The following is a 22522-nucleotide window of genomic DNA, read 5'->3' as shown; positions in this document are numbered from 1 at the left end:
GGAACATTCGGTAACACTATTCATCCCAAAAATCACTATGGGATTAGAGATTCCTGTCATTTTTTAACTGGCGAAACTCAAACTTTCGGTAAAACACCGAGAAGTTGGGGGTGCCTCTGCAACTCCCATTTGTTTATTGAAAAGCCTTGTTACTATTTGGCCTTTTGGAATTGAATCAAGTTAAGTAAGCTTGGTCAGCCCAAGCATAAATAAAGCAACAGCTAGCTCTTTTTTGAGAGCTCTAAAACAAGAGCCCCATGAGGGCTAAAAAAAGTTGTGCTCTAAAATTTTGTACCCTTCAATTAGATTTATATCCTATTTATAATTTTTATACTTTAATTTATTAAAATATTTTTAAGTGAATAATAAAAATTAAAATAAATTTGGGTAATTGAGTATATCTTCACATTTCAAAATTTTAAAAAAAATAATAATTTTTTTCTCTAAATTTCCTGAACTGAATATTTTATTTTTCTAAAATTTTTTGTAGTTAATTTCTGAAATTTTTGTAGTTTTTTTGTAGTTATATTATATACTTAAACTCTAAACCTTAAAAAAAGTATATACTGAAAAATTTAAAATTTGAAAGTTTCGGTAGAATAAAATTAACTATTAGAAATTTTAAAATTTAATTTTTCAGGGAATAAATAACTACTAGAAATTTCATCAACGAAATTTTCGGTATACAAATTAATATTACCGAAAATTTTAACTTTTAAAAAATCGGAAATCTTTTTGATAATCTAAATAAAAAAATTTACCTACTAATTTTTTTAAAATAATATTTTTGGTAATTTTAATTTGTGTACTGAATATTTGAAAAAAAAAAATTTACATATCGAAAATATTGGTGAAGAGATAAAATTTTCAAACAGCTTTTTACATTGAAATGAGAAATAAAATTAGACTTTTTTTATACATTGAAAAGTATTGAAGAGTACAAAATTTAATTTTCTAACTTCAACAATATTAATAACAAACTTTTTAATACATACTTCTTATTATATTCTCTTTTATTAATTAAAATATAAATTAACCTCCACTAAATTACACGAGGGTTATATAAATTTGATGAGACAGTTAAATTTTAAACAATAGAGGAGACTCAAAGATCATTCATCCACTAACTTTGGTTTCACTTCATTTTCGGCAAAGTCCTGTTCATTTGCTTAGCTCACAGGCAAATGAGCAAAGCAAGAGTACAAAGCAATTAACTGAATTAGGTTGGCATAATATATAGTATACTGAAATTAGGAGATACAAAAGTCTTCTATTATTGACCATTGGAGAATGTTGGTGATGATTAACGGGTAAGTACCCTGTCCAAACTAACCAATGTACACCACATAAATATGGCTATAGAGACATTAAGTTCATCTTGTATTAATAATAATTAATAACCATAATAATAACGTGTTTTGATGGAAAGAGAATGGGGACATTCTTTTCTTACTAACAGCAGCTATCACATATATATGATCGGTTGGTGATTAACCTTAGATCCAACCGATGTGACCCCAAAACAAACCCGAAAAGACAAAACTTACATAAATGAAGAGCTACCTATGATAACATCTTAATTACTATATTTAAATTGATATTAACACAATAGTATATTACTTTATTCAACATTTAACAATTTACGAATCAGACGCAAATTGAATACGACACTGCCAGCATTTACATTATATATCCTTTCTCAACCAAGAGGAAACTGCAAAGCTGTCCGTACGGAACACAGTCAAAATATTAAGAGTTGTGTTATTCGTAGATCATATTCGTGACACCAAATATCTTTTCTCAAATATCAATCTCAATTTATCAAATAGTGAGTTCGCTCTATGATACATTTTTACGAAAATTTATTATTTGAACATTATTTTTAAATGTGTTAAAATATAGAAAAAAAAAGATTACATATTATTAGTATAAATCAATTTTACATTAACAGTAAATAAAGAGTACTTGATTTTATGATTCCACCATAATTCCTATTAATTGTTGCAATATTATTTACTAAAACAAAAAATAAAAAAAACTACCACATAAGAAATCGTGATGCGGTCTAGGCAAAGTCTCTTTCATGGTCTATTCTTGTAGTCTTTTAGATATCCTATTTTTGGATTAATATTCATATATGTACATATTTTTCTTTTAATATTTTTTTGACAGAAAGAAATATTCTTTTTCTTTTTTAATTGAGCGTCGAATCATGAATATCAAATTATTCTACCCCATCATCATTTGGAAACAGGTTGTTCATTTTTGTTTGCTACTGTACGCATTGCTTCTGAGTTGGTAGTTGCAGTTAGTAATAAGCTGCAACCGCTCCCATTGTGAAGTAACAACTTTTAAGTTCTTGGCCAACCACCAAGCGCCACGTCAGCAAATAGAATCGTTCGCTTACAAGAAAAACTGTACCAAAAAAATAAAGGAAGGAACGAGTCGTAGCTGTTTCTTTCTGTTTTCTATTTCACTCTTCCACTAAAACCAACCACACTGCATTCTCCGCACACAATACAATTATGCTACTATGCAGTAATTCATCTCATCCGTTGATTTTGTTCAAATCACACTATGAATTTTACTATGTGAAACGATATTGATCGTCGATCTAATCAGATGGTTCAGAATTGTAACTGCATAACACAGTGTTTTGTTAACTTTCTCGCGCTTCTTTCTGTTTCTCTCTCTCTCTCTCTCCCGCAAATACGTCCCACGATAGTTTTGAAGGAACAATAAAATAACAACACCCTTCGCAACAATGACCACTTAGCTAACTCTCTCTCTATCTCTCTCTCTCTCTTCATCAGTTGGTGATGGTGGTTGCGGAGAAGACGATGAAAATCATGAATGTGATCGAGAACGAACAGGCCTCAGCAAAACGCACATTGATATACACAGAGAATTAACACTGTGAAGTGGAAGTTTCTAAAGAGAAGGAGAATGTTTAAGCTTCACAAGCACAGGTCTCCAAAATCAGGAGACAGAATTGAGTTCAGAATTTCTCATCTTAAGGCACTTCAGGTTCCTTCTTAATTTCACCTTTTCGGTTTCAATTTCGTCTTGTTCTTCTTTATGTTTCGGTTTAGGTTGATTGATCAATGTAACTAATTACGTTTCTAATTTTTGTGTCTTCGAATTGTTGTTTGGTGATAACTGATGATGATTGATATTTCGTTTATTTAACTGAATATCTTTGATCCTATTTTGAAAATAACAAACACTGTTATGTTACGATAGAAATTTATTGCATATGAAACGCAATTCTAATTTGGAAATTAGAAAAGAAAAACGTTGAGTTACATTGAGTGGTAATGAGTTTGAATTTTTTATGAAATCAAAGGTTAGTTAGGATTGTGGTATTATGTTATGAATAGCTGCTTTAGCATTGTGGTTTCTGTTTTGACGAGTGCAGGACAATGCTTATTGCATGTTCTGTCACAAAGTGGTTTCTGATTAAAAAAGTGATAGAACAGAACCAAATCATAAAATTACTTAGGTAGAGTGTTAAAATGATTAAAGATTTGATGCATAAGCTTTTTTTTTTAATTTTTCTTTTAGATTTGTACAATTCAAATGCTTTCATGATTGAAATGAAATTCCGTGAAGCCACAAAAATGTGTAAATAACAGATGCTAATTCTAATGTTACCAGGTACCTAAGGGGTGGGACAAGCTGTTTGTTTCTGTTGTTTCTGTAGAAAATGGTAAAACAATTGCTAAGTCAAGCAAAGTGGCAGTGCGTAATGGAAGTTGTCAGTGGTCTGATACTTTTTCAGAATCTATATGGGTTTCAAGAGATAATTCGTCCAAGGAAACTGATGATTGTCTCAAGCTTATTGTTGCTATGGTATGGTACTACTATCATTATTGCTGCTTCTTTGACTGTTATGCATTGCACACCTTGTTTTCTGTTAGATTTATCAGTTTGAAACTACTCTCTTTGGATTATCAAATGAAGAATAGTAATACCGTTTAACAGGGATCATTAAGATCTGGCATTCTGGGAGAGGCCACAGTTAGTATGACCAGTTATGTGAGTTCAGATGCTGCTGTTCCACTTTCAATCCCGCTAAATAAGTGCAACCATGGGACAATTTTGAATGTGAGTCAGACTACTTAAAGCTATATTTTATTCTTGACTTAACTGCAGAAAATGAAAACTGAGAAGGCATTTTCTTTTGTGATTCCTAGACAAGTAATCATTTTGGATTTGATTCCAAGTTGCTTTCTTTCAAATTGAGGAAAAATTTAACAAAGGAAATCTGGAATATATATGCTTGCTAAAATTGAAATGAAGAATAAAAGATTTATGCTAAAAGATATATAGAATATTGGTTTTCTTCCCATATTTCCTTTACTTAAGAATTATGCTGGTGTGACATTGCCATTTAACTTAACAAAGTGCTCTTGGATATATAGTAATGTAAGAGAATAGTATTATGTGCATAGTCAAGGTAGATAAGTAGACACATATGTATTTAGGTAGGAGAGCTATTGCATCAAAATGTCATTGAACTTAGAGATGGAAATTCAGTGGTTATGCATTTTGCAGGTAACAGTGCAGTGCCTTGCACCAAAAACAAAACCCAGGTTTGTATTGAAGTGTAGTCTTGTATAATATAATTATAATGTCTATTATTCTATTAAAAATTGATCTCCAACAAATTTTCAGAGATCAAGAATCAAGCGAAACAAAGTCCCATTTGAAGGCTATAAATGAAAATAATCATGAAGTGATTGTCAAGTCAAATGGATCTGATTGTTCATATGTACAGAGTGTTGAATCTTCCTCTGTTGATGATGGGGACTCTACCTTATCCCCTGGAGAAGTTGAAACTAGGGTAAAATTTCTACAGTTTCCCTCTCATCAGTGTTCTGTTGCATATATGGTTCTAAATCCCTATGCATGCATTATTGGTAAATAATTATTATTTGTGCTTATAACTAGATAACTGATGAATCTACAATCGACAATCGGGATTAGCTATGAAGATTCAAATAACTCTCAAGTTCGATAGTTTGTTTAGATTTAGGGCTCCTGGTATACGAGAAAGCACTCATTAGGTTTTTATGAAGAAAACTTTGCACAAAACACATCACCTCATATCCCCCAATTCCAATTTTAACCCGCATCTTCTCAACCCATAAGCAAAGTTATTTGGTGGTTGAAACCGATGGGTTCTAAAACAAATTTATTACAACTAGTTGAATCGGAGCACCATCCCTTCACTCTAAATTTCTTCTACAAAAAAAATTAAATATTAAAAATTTGTTTAAAATATCAAATGTCTCATCTCAATCTCTAAGAGAAAACTCATGCAATATCACATCACAACTAGTAGTAGTACTTGTTTTTGGTACAGGAACTTGAGTTTATCATGTTTACTACGGCAGAATACATAGTAGTACTTTTAAGCAATATGTTAATTTTGAAACATGATTTAAAAAATGAAAATTATGAATGTATCAAGAAAAAATTTAGTACATTTTAGCTCATTTTACTTTTGATAGATATTTATCTATGGTTATTTCTGAATGTTTTATACAAGTATAAATCAGAAAACAGATTCAGTTCAATTAATAAAATTCAATTTATTATTCGGTTATCATTTCTCTCTGTTATCAATTTTTCAAATTGGTTTTTTAGATTTTTATGTTTGATTGCATTCATTTATTAACACCCGTACCCTTTTATGTGTGCAAACATTACTTTCTTTTTTGAAGAATTTTACGCGGAGATGGTAACTGCATTTCATTCTTTGGGTACTTAAAGTCATTCATTGCTGTCTTCAATCAGGGTCTAGGAAACAAAAGGATTTCTTTATGCAGAACTATCAGCTTGCTTTTGTCCATGTTCGAGTTGAGACATAATTCACTGTCTCTGTCTTGATCAATTTATAACACGTTGTATCTTGGCTGCAGACAGCAAGTCTTTCTGGATCTGTATCAAATTGCAGCTATAACTCAGCTGAGGATTCCACTGGAAGGGGAAATTTCTCTCCATGCATCAGTGATGGAAGCCCGACAGGAAGACAAGATTCAACCAGTTCCCAGAAAAGTGTATCTCATTATGATTGCCCTGTTAATAACTCTTCTCAGTCGAATCATTCATCATTCAATTCCCAAAATATGCAAGACATTGGTGCATCATCTTCTAAGATGACCAATGCTTCTAATAAGAGTCTTGAAGCTGCAGAAGACACAAGTGAAGAGCTACGGGCAGAAGCAAAGATGTGGGAGATGAATGCCAGAAAGCTAATGGGTGACTTGGAGATGTTGAAGACAGAATTCTCAGATCAATCCCAAAAGCTGGCAGGTCTGGAAATGGACCTTTCAGCAGCATATGTAGAGCGTGATAGTTTTAAAAAAGAAATTGAGCAGTTAACATTGTCATCAGGACATACCATAGCAAGACAGAAAACTTTGGAAGATTCAATATCTCAAGGTGAATGCATTCCAGAAATTGAAAACGCTATAAAAGATGAATTAAAGTTTCAAAAAGAATCCACTGCCAACTTGTCTTTGCAACTAAAGAAGAGCCAAGAAGCAAATGTTGAACTTGTTTCTGTTCTCCAAGAGCTGGAACAGACCATAGAACAGCAGAAACTTGAGATAGAAAACCTTTCATCATTACCCTCAAAACTCAGTACTCTCGAGAAATCTTTCCAGCTAAGTGAAGAAGGAAACAGGGTCTTTAAACAACAAATAGAACAGTTAGAGGAATCAAAGAAAACCCTGCTGGCTAAGGTGCAAGAACTGGAAGAGGCATTGGAGGATACGATTCAAGACATTGAACATGCAAAGATTCCAAACAACAAAACACTTCCAGATATTGAAAGGGAATATGAAAGCAAGTTATCTGCTAAAGAGGAAGAAATTTCAAGTTTGAAAGCAAGGTTGTTTGAATCTGTCCCAGAAACCTGTAATGTGGAGACTGTGTCCAGAAATGTAGGTGATGCAGATCTTTTGAAACAAATCGAAGTACTGAAAGAGAAAGTTGAGGAACTTGAGATGGACTGTACTGAGCTGACAAATGAAAACCTTGAGCTTTTATTCAAGCTAAAAGAAGCAAAGACAGCTTCAAAAGATGGAAGTGCATCCGAAGAACTTTTGTCAAACATGCTCAAAGATCAATCTTTTTCTAGCTCTGAATCTGAAGTCAGCAGCAATTTATTTCGAATATTTCATTCAGAAGACATGCTCCAGGAGAAAAACGCTGAGACGATTAGTAATAATAGTCATAATTCAATTCGAGAGCTCGAGACTTCCAAATCACCACTAGTAGATGTGAGAATCAATGATCTGAATAATCATCTAACTAATAAAACATCTGATATGGATAGCGATGAGGCTGACACATCAAGTAAAGAAAAGGAGATTGGGGTTCTAAAGAAGCTCCTGAGCAAGTTGAAAGCCAAGGTTTATCATCTTGAACAAGAGAAAAGTCAACTAGAGGAACACATGGATGACAGGATAAAAGAAAGAACGCATGAAATGATGCTCCACATATCAGATATAGAACATGAAAATGGACAGCTGTCAATGCGTGTTTCTGCTTTAGAAGATGAAGTGAGAGATTTGACAAACGAACAAGAGTCCCAATTATCAGAGCTAGAGAATGATAGAAATCAAGCTGCAAGGCTCCGAGAGAAGATTATGGAGATGCAGTATGAGATGGATTCTTCCATAGAAGATTTGAAACAAAAACTAAAGGCGACACAATTTCATTGGTCAGAAGCACAAGAAGAATCTGAATATCTCAGAGGAGAAAATCAGCAGCTACAAATTACCATTGAAAATCTTGAAGACGAGTGCAATTCATTTGAGAAGCTAAATGGATATTTAAGGCAGCAAAAGTTGGAGTTAGAGGACAACTGCTCCCTTATGGGAGCCAGGTTGAGGGCATCAAGTGAAAGATTTGCTGATTGCTGTGGAAGAGTGGGATTCCTAGAAAAGAAATTTTCTCTAATGCTGGAAGATATTGCATTAAAAGAGAAGGATTTAACTTCAGATATGGATGGTATTTTGGATGAGAATAAAAAACATATGGCGCAGGGTCAAAACTTATTGAATGAGTTGCAAATGGAGAAGATGGTAGACATTCAGAACCTTAAACTAGAAATAGAGAACCTCAGCCTGAAACTTTCAGCAGCCTATGATGAAAAAGAGAGAATAGCTTCCAATGCTTTGCTTGAAGTATCTGAATTACGTGCTGAAAAAGACAAACTGGAATATGCTTTTGGAGAAGCTCAATCTAAAGTGATTTTGTTTAAGACTGAGGTCAATACGATGCAGACTCAATATGAACAAAAGTTGAAAGAGCAAACAACTGAGCTTGCTGATTTCAAAACTAAAATGGAAATGCAGATAGCTGAACATGAAAAATTGGCAAAACTGGTGGAGGACTACAAATCAAGAGAACTGAAATTCAAAAGCACTATAAATGCCCTTGAGTCAAAACTTACAGTCACTGAATATGAAAGACATAAATACCTGGATGAATCCGGAAATTTAAAGGTTCAGTTGCAGCAGACACGTCAATCTGAAAATGAGATAATGGCTCTAAAAAGTGAGCTCAACGCTTCCAATACTGAGAAAGAACGACTGGAAGCCTCATTATGCTTGACATCTGATCTATGTGAAGATCTGAAGGCAGAGAATACATCATTGGAACAAAAGGTATCAAGATTGGAGACGGCTGCATCAGAATTGGAGCACTGCAAGAGAACTAGAGCATCCATTGAAGAAAGGATTATGCAGTTGGAGAACGACTTGAAGGCAAGAGAAACAAGATGTGCTCATCATGATACTGAGCTCAATAACATCAAAAGAATAAATAGCCAGCTTCAACAGACCATACAACAACTTGAACAGGAAAAGGCTGAATTTCAGAGAAAAGCTCAGGCCTTTGAAGAAGAATTGAAACTGTTTAAGGAACAAAAGCGAAATCAAGTTTCGAAGTTAAACAGGAAAACTGTTCACGATGATCAGAAGGCTTCAAAAGTAAGTGTCTCTTTTTCATTAATTACATATCATTGTGAAGACACAACTGATAATTTTCTTTCTTTGATTTATCAGAATTCTATGGTTAAGAATACCAATCAAGTTCGCAGTAATAGAAAAAAGTCGTCATTAAAGAATGACAGAGAAATCCTGAAAGATCAACATGACCCTTATTACAGCAGCAAACTCATCTAACTAATAAAACATCTGATATGGATAGCGATGAGGCTGACACATCAAGTAAAGAAAAGGAGATTGGGGTTCTAAAGAAGCTCCTGAGCAAGTTGAAAGCCAAGGTTTATCATCTTGAACAAGAGAAAAGTCAACTAGAGGAACACATGGATGACAGGATAAAAGAAAGAACGCATGAAATGATGCTCCACATATCAGATATAGAACATGAAAATGGACAGCTGTCAATGCGTGTTTCTGCTTTAGAAGATGAAGTGAGAGATTTGACAAACGAACAAGAGTCCCAATTATCAGAGCTAGAGAATGATAGAAATCAAGCTGCAAGGCTCCGAGAGAAGATTATGGAGATGCAGTATGAGATGGATTCTTCCATAGAAGATTTGAAACAAAAACTAAAGGCGACACAATTTCATTGGTCAGAAGCACAAGAAGAATCTGAATATCTCAGAGGAGAAAATCAGCAGCTACAAATTACCATTGAAAATCCTGAAGACGAGTGCAATTCATTTGAGAATCTAAATGGATATTTGAGGCAGCAGAAGTTGGAGTTAGAGGACAATTGCTCCCTTATGGGAGCCAGGTTGAGGGAATCAAGTGAAAGGTTTGCTGATTGCTGTGGAAGAGTGGGATTCCTAGAAAAGAAATTTTCTCTAATGCTGGAAGATATTGCATTAAAAGAGAAGGATTTAACTTCAGATATGGATGGTATTTTGGATGAGAATAAAAAACATATGGCGCAGGGTCAAAACTTATTGAATGAGTTGCAAATGGAGAAGATGGTAGACATTCAGAACCTTAAACTAGAAATAGAGAACCTCAGCCTGAAATTTTCAGCAGCCTATGATGAAAAAGAGAGAATAGCTTCCAATGCTTTGCTTGAAGTATCTGAATTACGTGCTGAAAAAGACAAACTGGAATATGCTTTTGGAGAAGCTCAATCTAAAGTGATTTTGTTTAAGACTGAGGTCAATACGATGCAGACTCAATATGAACAAAAGTTGAAAGAGCAAACAACTGAGCTTGCTGATTTCAAAACTAAAATGGAAATGCAGATAGCTGAACATGAAAAATTGGCAAAACTGGTGGAGGACTACAAATCAAGAGAACTGAAATTCAAAAGCACTATAAATGCCCTTGAGTCAAAACTTACAGTCACTGAATATGAAAGACATAAATACCTGGATGAATCCGGAAATTTAAAGGTTCAGTTGCAGCAGACACGTCAATCTGAAAATGAGATAATGGCTCTAAAAAGTGAGCTCAACGCTTCCAATACTGAGAAAGAACGACTGGAAGCCTCATTATGCTTGACATCTGATCTATGTGAAGATCTGAAGGCAGAGAATACATCATTGGAACAAAAGGTATCAAGATTGGAGACGGCTGCATCAGAATTGGAGCACTGCAAGAGAACTAGAGCATCCATTGAAGAAAGGATTATGCAGTTGGAGAACGACTTGAAGGCAAGAGAAACAAGATGTGCTCATCATGATACTGAGCTCAATAACATCAAAAGAATAAATAGCCAGCTTCAACAGACCATACAACAACTTGAACAGGAAAAGGCTGAATTTCAGAGAAAAGCTCAGGCCTTTGAAGAAGAATTGAAACTGTTTAAGGAACAAAAGCGAAATCAAGTTTCGAAGTTAAACAGGAAAACTGTTCACGATGATCAGAAGGCTTCAAAAGTAAGTGTCTCTTTTTCATTAATTACATATCATTGTGAAGACACAACTGATAATTTTCTTTCTTTGATTTATCAGAATTCTATGGTTAAGAATACCAATCAAGTTCGCAGTAATAGAAAAAAGTCGTCATTAAAGAATGACAGAGAAATCCTGAAAGATCAACATGACCCTTATTACAGCAGCAAACATCAGAATGAGGTGATATATTTTGAATTTGTCTTATTGTATTTTACCTAATTTTCAAATGTTACAAAGTATATTCTGGTTTGTGGCTTCAATTGTGCTGACCCAAAATAATAATATCAAATAATTGTAATCTCATTGGAAATTAAATGTTTTTGTTTCATATCTCCTTTTTGTTCATAGGTGGAAAGTGAACATGGACTTCTTGATGACAATGTTCATACGGTTGAATTAGAACCAGTATCGAAGACTCAATTGCTTGCGACTGAACTAGAAAAGTCAGAAGAAGCGAAGAACATATATGAAGTTCAACTTAACAGGTCGGAGAAAAACATTATGCACCCATTCTAGTAAAAACGAAAATATTTTAGTATGTTTGTATGATTCCTTATTCTGTCTCTGCTGTTTGTTTGGAGCTTTTTTATTTATTTTGAACTTTGCAACAGCATCAACAATAAAAAATAAACAACTGAACAAAAATGGTTATTTTAGTTGTTGACGCAATAAAGAGAAAAAAAAAGTGAAGTAATTAAAAGTGGAAAAAAGAAGAACAATGATGTATTGGTGTTCTCATTCTTCCCCTGATGTCCAAGACCTGTCTACCAAATAATGTCTTGTTTCTTGATAAAGGAGATCAAGCCTTGTATTTATAAAAATTCAACCCTAGGCATCTCAAATTATGAGCCTAGAAATTATGGCCTACATTGTTATGCACTTGGACCAAAATTTAGTGTCCTAAGCCTATTACAAATTGATCACAATATTAATAGGTCTAACTATCATCAAATAGATCATAACATTAGCCCATTTTAAGAGTACAATTGATTGTAAGCACAATAATATTAAAATAAAAATTTAACATCTGGTTTTCACTTGCTGGCGAGGCTTGCATTTTATTCTCTCCAGAAGATAGGTACATTGTTCAAAGAAGTTGTTACTCTTCTTCTAACTTGGAAGCAAATTTTAAAACAGCAAGGTATATCCGTATTATACTTTGCTTTAGGTCGAACTATAAATCAGGATTGCTGGAATTTGAAACATAAGGAAATAGCCTGTTTAAGTCATCTGTATTATGCCTTTGGTTTTAGGTCATGCCTTATTGTTCTATTAAGTCATTTGTGCAATAATATTCCTTGTATTATTATACTGCAGATTGTCACCTCAAGGCCGAAACAACCAGGCAGAAGGCCCAGTAAAATCAATGGCTGAAGAAGAAGTAGTGACAAAAGAAAAGTTTGAACGTACAAAATCAATGCTAGAGGAAGAGTTAAGAGATATTCAGGATCGCTACTTCCACATGAGCCTTAAATATGCAGAGGTAGAATCTGAGCGTGAAGAACTTGTAATGAAGCTCAAGGTGGCTAAGAGCAAAAAAGGATGGCTCTCATAGAACTACGACCATCATTTTTTATGCTGACAATCTCAGGTTCCATCTATCACGAATTTGAAGTGCCAGAGTTTTCAATCTGTTATAGAAGGTATAGTATACATTGAAAAGAAATTCGGAAAGTAATAAAGAAACCATAATGGTCATTGTAAATATCAGAAATTTTGAAGGTAGAAATTAACACAGAAAGTGATACTGTGAATTGTCTTGCGGTCAATACTAGGACTTTTATGTACACTATTCTTTGGTATTCCTCCATGAGTGGACCTATTACACAGTTTCAATTTTCAAACATTAAACTTTCATGTTTTGGAATTTTATAACTGATGCTATTATCAACAACAGTAAGATGCAAAACATACATGTCTCTTCCACAGTGCCAAGTGACCGTCCACTCTACACTAACAAAGGAGAACAAGTGTAACACCCCAGCCATTACCGTTACCGGCGATGCTACCTCACGACCTTCTCGCCCCCTAACCACTCTGTTGGAAATAGCGAGTTTTTGCCTTCCGTGGGATTCGAGCCCGGTACTTATCCTCTAGGTACCGGACTCGAATCCCACAGAAAGTAAAAACTCGTCAGATTTCCAAACGGTGGAAAAGAGGGGGCGAGAAGGTCATGAGGTAGCATCGCCGGTAACGGTAATGGCCGGGGTTTTACAACAAGCAAATGCGGGCCTGCATTGTCCTGATCCAAAGCACCTAATACGTTATAAACTATTCATATATGAAATAAAAAATACACAATTGTGCCTCACAAAAAAAAACATAATTGTCGCAAAAGAAAAGAGAGAGATTTAAATTCATTAGCATCTTTGGAAGAACTAATCATTCAATCGATCACCTGAAATATCCTACGAACTGGGCAATTGCTAAGAGGGAAATATTGATCATTAGTGGGCCTTGCCAAACTAAATAGTTGAACTACAAGCCTCGAATACTGATGGTGAAAATAAACAAAACTAATGGTACGTTTGTTTCCGCCCTTGACCACCGATTCACTGCATGTCCATGTCGAAGCTCAATAGCTTCCTATTGGCCGCGCATCTTGAGCTTTCCAATGTGAAAGCAATCACATGCTAACTGTCTTACATTCTAATTTTTATGGTAAGCTTTTCATTGACTTTAGTGGCGTTTGTGACATGGACCACGGTAATATTTTCTTTATAATATGATATAATGATAGATTATTAAAATAAATAGTAATAAGATACTAAAATATTCCAAACCATTTTGAGAATATGACATCGCCTCTCTCTTCTCTTCCTCTCTTCTTTAAGTTATCTGCTCACATTGCTATCTCTCTTTTCTTTTGGACTCTTCTTCTTAGTCGCAATGGGGTCTTGATCCTCAGACTATGTAAATATGTTTCTTATATTTGTCAGGTTCTTACTATGTTTTTCTTCTACTTAAGTAATTTTTTGCTATTAATATTAAATAAAGTAAAAAACAAATGTCAAAGCAATAATCTTCTTCTTATCTTTACCACAACGTAAAGAGATTATTCAATGTTTCTTAAATCACAATCAACTCGTTGATATCATATTAAAAATTACGCGATTGAGGAGATACATGAAGTAGACATTTATTAGAATTTAGACTCATAAAAAATATAATAAAATTAATACAACGATTTATAGATACAAATAAACTACCTAATATCTAATGATAAACTAACTAATATCGAACACATGTTAAGAGTTGATATATGATATAGTGTGATACTATTTATTATGATGATTTCAAGGCTTTAGAAGAACGAATGTCACAACTTTAATTCGATATAAATGTCTTTTTTCACATACTATATTTTTATTATGTATTGATGTTATATTGAATCTTTGATAAAACTATATGACTTTTATAAATTTTAATTATAATATTTGTTGCTCTCCCAATATTTTGTGTAAGATCCGCCACTGATTTAGTTGGAAGTAAGTTTAAGATAACATAATTTATATTTGGATACCATTATTGGAAAAATTTAAATTTTGAATCAACCTAGAATCTAAGGGATGAGACGAAGATATGAAAATAGAAGTTCAAATGAAAGGTTCATACATAAAAAGTGTTGAGAAAATAAATCAATAGAGAAATTTAAATAATAATCACAACACAAGAAAATAATGTAGAAATTTTAAATAAGAGGAAAAACAACAACAAAAGAATAACACTATGTAGAAATAGTTACAACACAGATTTGTCTCAAATATCCAATCTATTTAGCAGAAAGACGGATATTCCTTACTCAATATCAACAATCACTTATTCAAAAACCTCGCGTCGGTCCAGTAGTTTAGATTTCCCATCTCATGGGAAACCCTTTTGCGCTGCTTAGACCTAGCACCCCAATGCAACCACACTCTCCAAAAAAAAAAATCTAACTACCTCACAAAACTCTAAAATAAGAGAAAAAAAATACTTATATATAAACTTAAAATATTTCTGACTGATGCAAATTGTAATTTGAACTCTCTTCCTTTACAATTCTAAACAATGTGAGACTATTTCAATTTCAACCAAAACTCAACAATCTCCACTTTAATTGAAATTGATGAACCTTCAACTTTCATTGTCTATATCGACAATCATAATTCAAAAGAACTATCATACTTCACCATAAAAAGTATACTTCACTTGAAGTTAAATCACTTCAAGAATTTATTCTCCATACTGAAACCATGCTAAAAAATATGGTGCAACTTCCATGTTGTCTTTCTCAAAAAGTTCTTCAGTAACCGACATAATTTCATAGCACACCTTGCATCAATGTCAACTAACCGTCGTGTGTTATTCCACTAGCAATAATTAATCCTTTTCCATGGCAGCGTCGAAATGCCATAAGGATACACTATTTTTCACATGACATAATTTCACACCACACCTTGCATCATGAATGAGACATTGCTAGCATTTGACTCAAAGTCCTTCTATGACATTTATATACTAGAACAATTATTCTTCACATGTTCAGACTTTCCACATTTCCAACATTTCATATAATTCCATGATTTTTCTTTTCATAACCCCTAGCAACCAACGCTCAATTTTATGAATCTTCTGTTAAGACAAAGTCTCAAATTAAAGTTCTGATGAAAATAAACAAAGTTTAATTAAGAATGTTAATTATGATTCTAAAATGTTATGTTAATTTAACTTGTGCTTTTGAGTGAATTAGTTCAAAGATATGAATCAAGCAAAGCAAAGAAATCAGATAAAAATTGAACATATAAAGAAACAAGAACATTCTGGATAAAACGGAGAATGTTCTCCAAGATCAAGATTGATCATCACAGCCTCAAGATCAATCAATCTCCATTAGTTCAAAGAAGATTATGCCTCTGAATTTTATATTAAGGTTATTAGTATTTGGCAAGAAACAAGTAGGAACCTTTCTAGTCAAAGAGGACATCGAATCACTAAGATAAAAGGTCATGAATCAAGCTAGTTAAAACAAGTATGAACCTTCTCCAGCCTAACTGTCAAGAAAGTTAATCAATCTTGATTTGTATAATACATCAAGAAGTCATCCAAAATGATCAAGATTGAACCTCCAGATTGATCATTAATCTCCAGAATGTTCAAAAACTGACAGTCCAGATAGATTATCAATCTTTGTTTCTAAATAAGTTCAATATCAAACCTCCATATTTATGCAGAAGTTCATCATCATTCTCCAAACTGTTTTGGACAGAATCAAGTCTCCATGTCAAAGATATAACATCCACAAATACATCTAAAGCATGAAGGATCATAAAACTAATCAAGATCGAATAAACCAGTCCAGTCAAACAGATTTCATAAAAGTATTCAAAGGCTAAATATTTTTATTCAGATATATTAGTTTTGGTCAAAAAGACAAAGCACTACCAACAGCTCTTTTGACCATCATTAAATGCTCCAAAACGCCTATAAAAGAAAGGCTAATGCTCAAGAAAATCTAAGAAGTTCAAGTGCTATCAAGTCTCACAAATCATTCACATACTTGAAATTTTCATTTTCGCAAGAAAGATTCATTTTTGATTATATATCATACTCTGTTATTATTGTACTGAGTTCTTTGTAAAGAATCGAATCTCAAACAAGAGTTGAGATATCGCAGATTCTATCAAAACAATCTCATCATTATTATAAAACTCAAACTATAAGAGTTTAGTATTTTGAATAGATTGTAAGAAATCTCATCAAGGTTGATAGGTGATTAAATTGCTTTCTGGATGGAAAGAAATAGAGCTTGTAAGAGATCAAAGTTGATCTAAGCTAGGTGTTGTAAAACCAAGAAGGTTCTTTATTTTGAACACTTAGTGGAAAATCTCACAGTTGTGAGAACTGGACGTAGCCCAAGTTTGGTGAACCAGACTACATCTTTGTGTGGTATTTTTTCTCTAATCTCTTTATTTATTAAGCTTGATTGATTAACTAAGATAAAACATAAACTGAATTTTTGTTTTTAAGCTAACCAAAAATGTTCTTCGTTTTCTATTTTCTTAACCAAGATCATTCTTGAGTTAAATCTTTAGAATTTTTCAAGAATTTTTAAATAGGAACATTTACAATTCAAACCCCCAATCCTTGTAAATCTACATTGCTTCTTCATCTTCCTCACTTTTCAACTTTCTTTTTCAGAAATAATTTTGCTAACAACTTCTTCAAAGTTCAAAGTTTCCTTCTCATATATCAAAACATGTTTGATATGTCGTTAGGAAGATGGAAGAGACCAATATATGAGTCTTAGTGTCTTATCTTCCCTCCAATGACTTATAATTTAGAGACAATATTATTGAGAGTACTTAGATAATTAGATACTTTCATTTTTTCATCCATGCATAAACTCCTCCTTCGACGACAACAACCAATTTGAGATGACTTTTGTTTGATATAGAGCCTTCAACTTTCTCCCAAAGCTCTTTGACTGTCGACTTGTCTTGCACATTCGTAAGAATATTCTTAGCCAAACACAAACGAATTGCACTTGCAGCTCTCAAATATAATTCCTACCACTTTTCATTTTCCATTTAGAAATTGTTTCCTTTTAGCATCTTGTATAATGTTGATTGTATCAACACATTTTTTACTTATATTTTCCACGAGCCAAAAAATTATTTTTCCCATCAATTTCTCTATTTCAAACTTAACGATGTAACGGTATGAAAACTATAAGTTTTGCCACAAGTAGGTTCCCAAAAAAGAGAGGTAAGTGACAAAAGTCCACTTAACAATCAAGTCTTTTCTTAACTAGAACCTTGCCTAACATCACTTCTATAGTATCAAAATTATGTTTTGATATGGAAGATGAACTGAATACCGTACAATACCATAATTCTTTTTTGACGTGGAAGATCAAACAAAGTTGCAACCACAAAGCATACTAAGAACTCTATTTTCTTATATCGAACCAAAAACTATTGATACCAGATGTTAGAAAAAAAATAGAGATATTTAAATAACAATTACAACACACAAAAAATAATGTTGAAACTCCAAGCAGAAGAAAAAACCACGACCAGATAATAACACTATGTGAAAATCGTTACAACACATAGATTTTTTTCAAATGCCACACACCTCACTACAACCACACTCTCCAAAGAGAATATCAAACTACCTCACAAAACTTGGAAAAATAAGTCATATATAAAATTAAAGTGTTTTTTACGGGTGCGAATTGTAATAAAAAACTAGATTCATATATATATAACCTTGAACTTCCTCTTCCTTTATAATTCAAAGCAATCTGAGATTATTTCAATTTCCTCAATTTCAACCAAAACTCAACAAATAGAAATTTGGCAGTTGAGGTCGCATTCAACCAACATTGACAAATAGTTAGAAAGGACAGCTAACACCAGATAAAACAACGTCAAGAATATGAGATTTCACATGCTAAACACAAGAGTAAAAGTCATCAAGTTGACTACAACACTAACCCGTTGTGTGTCGACTAGTATGTAGACGTTGAAATTTAGTTCAACAAAAGTAACTACCACGAACTTGACATTTCCCTAAGACTACACTTATTTAATTTATTGTTTTTAAAAATACAAAGTTTCTACAATGGAAACCAATTCGGATACGTACATTCTGAAATGAAGTCAACTGTCAAAGCTTTACAAAAACTAAGTATATTTGTCGTGCATTCTGTAAGATTTTACAAATGTTAATAATTCGAGTCTTTAGTTTCTTGTAAACATTTCAATTATTTCGTAAATTTAATTATGTCGTTTACTCTCATATTGTCATTTACTTTCAAATCATTTACTTCGAGTTAGTTTAATCTTCTGCAATTTAACTTAAAATGCACTTTTCTTTCAAACTATTTACTCTAAGACATTTAAATATTCTGCAATTTAACTTAAAACGCACTTTACTTTCAAGTTATTTAGTTTCAAGCATAATTTACTTTCCGTCATTGCTTTTAATCGCAATTTCCAACATTTATCTTTGCTATATAAATAAAATGTTATTTTCAAACTTTCTAGTCTTTTAAAGCTTGAACTCCTTTTAGAGATTTTAAATATTCGAAACACCTCACACTTAAAATTATTATGTAACTTGTTTGGATTCTCATGTCACACTGATTAAACATTCATTTATGCTTGGATTTAGTAAATTTAGGGATTGATTCAAAAAAACGCCCTAAACAAATATATCATGTGAAAGTGAGTTCAATTACATTTGAGTGTAAATATCATGTGTTTGATGAAAAAAACTATAAATTCTAAATTCGAGCAAGAATCAATTCAATAGACAAATCAATTATAATCGATTACACCCGAAGATACCAAAATTAAATTAAGTGATTCATTCTTTTGGTTCTCCTTTTTCTTGGCCTACTTATCAAGTCTAAGTCTTTATATTTATTATAACCATTTGATAACAACAGAGACTATAACTCTTTATTTAAGAATCGTTATAACTTTAAGTCAAAGAATATTTGATATATTTGGATATTTTCCATCGAATTTTGAATTATTAAAATTCATTCTTTTAAAAATTAAATAATTAAAAAAAAGATATTTATCATTTAATGTAGTCTCACAATTAATTCATTTAATTGTCGTTTATTAAATTATTCTAACAACTTTATTATTTAATTAAATAGCTCATCAAAAACTTTATCATTTAGTTAATGAATAAACAACATAATAAATTCCTATCAAACAAGAAAACCATAATTAATGTCTCATATGTTAAAAGATCAAATTACTCTATAAATAATTCTTGTTAGAGTTATTGTGAATAATTCTTTGTTGACATTTAATTCTATCCATTTAACTTTGATTATTTTTATATTATCTTAATAATTATACATACTAAAAATTATATAAATTAAATTTTGTAAATATATAATTTTATAATCGATGTTTTATTTAAAAAAAAAAATAGTATACATTGAGTTATTTAACAATTAAATTGATAAAATTTAATATCAAGAAAGAATTAACTCCTAAAATAACTTAATCCCTACCATTAAATCATTTATATATATATTACAGGTTTTGGATTTACCCTAACGCCTCACTCGAACAAAAGATAAAATTATATTATGTGCAATTACCATCTACCATTAATGACAACATTGGTGGCTGTCTAGACCTCCATTTTCTATATATTCTTTGCTTTCAAACTACCTTTTCAGCCAAACAAATTCTCCTTCTTCTAAGAAGAAAAATAAAAAGACACGAAAATCGAATAGCAACATGCAAAAGTATCGTTCCGTTTATTCTGGAATCAAATAATATTCTTTTTTTTTTTATATATATAAAAGTAATATTCTTTTTTGTTGTTAAATTAAAGTATCCACTAATAAAATCTACTTACCAAGAAAGTACTTTCCCCTCTTTAAATTTTCTTTTCCCCCAATTCGTACTTTTATTTTTCATCTGTGTAGTTCCTATTGAAATTAGAAAGTGTACAATATTTGAAAGAGAATAATAGTATAAAAGGATATTGTAAAAAATACACTTTAAATATATTGAATTATTTTATCAATTTGTATCGTATCATAATTATAATATTATCTCTTTAACTACTTTTACAAATATTGTAGTGTGAGCTATGATTGAATAATAAATATTTAGAATATTTTTTACACTTTCAATTTCAGTGAATAAAAATGTGATTCAATGGATGATATATTTTCATAATATCTCTATTTATAATATTTATGTTATACTTAGTTATTTATAATAAATTTTAATAAAATATTATATTTGCTCTTCATTTTATCATTATAAAATTTATTTAGTAAAATTATATTTTAATCATCTATCTCATTTAATTAAAACACTTAAACTATTTATCTTTTTCTTTTATATAAGTCTTTTGCTTTTTAAATATCTTTTCCGTTTTTATTTAGGTTCTTTATGTCTTAAAAAGAACTTTGATGTATCTTCAATATACCAAGGTGGCAAATCCACATAGGTTATTTTGACAGTATGGTTTGTTATTAATTTCATTTTTTTGAATTTTTTTCACCAAAAATCAAAACCCCAAATTAAATTTTTAGGAAGTATAATTTTGGTTCCGGTGATTATGTGCATTCGATAAATTTTTTATGGGTTTTTGTAAATTTGGCTTCTTTTTCTTTAATACGCATCAGTAAAATTTGTAATTGGTTTTATGAGTATGATAGATTTAGGATTTATTTTTTAATTTGAAATTTTTTATTTTTCTTGGTTTTAGGAATAAGATGTTGAGATGATGATGAAAGTGATGATGAAGAAGATATTGGGGATTTTTTTTATTTTTCTTAATTTATCTTATTATTAAAAATAAAATTAGTAATTTAAAAAAAATACTGATATTGCTATTGTGATTTGTTACTTCAACATTTTTAAGTAAAAAATTATCAAATAAATGTTATTATTGTTGAAATGATTTGACACTTTAACATTTTTCAATAAAAAAAATGTAAAAATAGAAAAGAATAATTCTTGCATATTTCAAAATATAAATGATTGATTTGGAAATAAAATAAAGAACCAAAATTTTAATTTTGTCAATTTTTTTTACTAAAAACAGTAAAAATCCACCTTTTAACCATTGAGAGGTACATGTTAACACATAGCTAAGCATTTTTTTTTTTACTTTAAAAGTTGCTAAGTGTTAACAAAATAACAATACATAGCTAACCATTTTTGTTTTACTTTTAAAAACACCATTATTGGTTTTCATAAGACTTGGACTTTTAGGTCGAAGTGTAAGACAGTGGCTCTTCAATGGTGAAAGTGGTTGAAGTTCTTCGGAGGGTGCATATATACACAGTATCACAGTCGAATCAATTTATATCTTAGAGTGAGAGGTTTTAAGTTAAAATAATGTACATTTAAAGTGTACCAAACATCTTTTTGTAGGACATTCTTTTGGGTTTCTAGAAGAAATCGTTAATGTTGTAAGCTGGATGGTCTGCAATTTTCACATCATTGTTTAATTATGGACACGTGTCCTTTTTATGAGCGATGGTTATTATTTATTTTACTCTAATTTTATCCAACTAATTAAAAATAAAATAATAATAATAATAATAATAATAATAATATCTGTTTTATTATAATATGTCAAATTTTATTATAATATGTGCTAAAATTGAAATTAAAAAATACTATTATAGAGAAAGCATATATATGATAAGACTTAAGGGAGGGAGGGTGGTGTGCTCTAGGTATGGTAAGGTACCTTGCAAGTTTTAAAAATTTCTCTTTGAGTTGTTGTACAGCCTGTATGCAATGTAGCATAATAAATAAATAAATGTATCCCTTCAACATATAAAATTTAGTGACTTAAAATAGTTGTTGGTAACAATAAATAGTGTACAAATGAATTGAATGGATGCATTTATGAGAGGGAAATATGTTATGCATGTGACACCACTATAATATGTAACGGGTCAGTGTAAGTTTCAGCTTTCAAAGTTTTTATGAATGAATTCTTTTAGTATGATCTAATATCTATCTACAATCCCGATTGTTGACCCAAAATCTGTAAACTTCAATTACGTCCCCCAATTAACATAAACTATAATATTAAATTATAATTATGGGTAATTTCGTGACTTCTTAG

The 22522-nt window shown here is 31.5% G+C and overlaps 2 protein-coding genes across 2 annotated transcripts; both read left to right on the top strand.

The window, feature by feature from the left end:
- The first annotated feature begins 2385 nt into the window (after positions 1-2385).
- LOC140918620 (uncharacterized) lies at positions 2386-9203 on the top strand. The gene is made up of 7 exons (XM_073367294.1): positions 2386-3027; positions 3658-3852; positions 3985-4107; positions 4558-4595; positions 4678-4846; positions 5928-9008; positions 9084-9203. Exons 1-7 carry the CDS (start codon positions 2947-2949, stop codon positions 9201-9203), a joined length of 3807 nt encoding a protein of 1268 aa, XP_073223395.1. The 5' UTR covers positions 2386-2946.
- On the top strand, positions 9201-12735 carry LOC101499058 (uncharacterized). The gene is made up of 4 exons (XM_027331398.2): positions 9201-10888; positions 10964-11086; positions 11255-11391; positions 12224-12735. The coding sequence occupies exons 1-4, from the start codon at positions 9221-9223 to the stop codon at positions 12459-12461; spliced, it is 2166 nt and encodes a 721-aa protein (XP_027187199.2). The 5' UTR covers positions 9201-9220; the 3' UTR covers positions 12462-12735.
- The last annotated feature ends 9787 nt before the right edge of the window (positions 12736-22522 follow it).

Source organism: Cicer arietinum, chromosome 4, assembly GCF_000331145.2.
Source record: "Cicer arietinum cultivar CDC Frontier isolate Library 1 chromosome 4, Cicar.CDCFrontier_v2.0, whole genome shotgun sequence".
Lineage (NCBI taxonomy): Eukaryota > Viridiplantae > Streptophyta > Magnoliopsida > Fabales > Fabaceae > Cicer > Cicer arietinum.
This window is presented reverse-complemented; position numbering and strand designations above follow the sequence as displayed.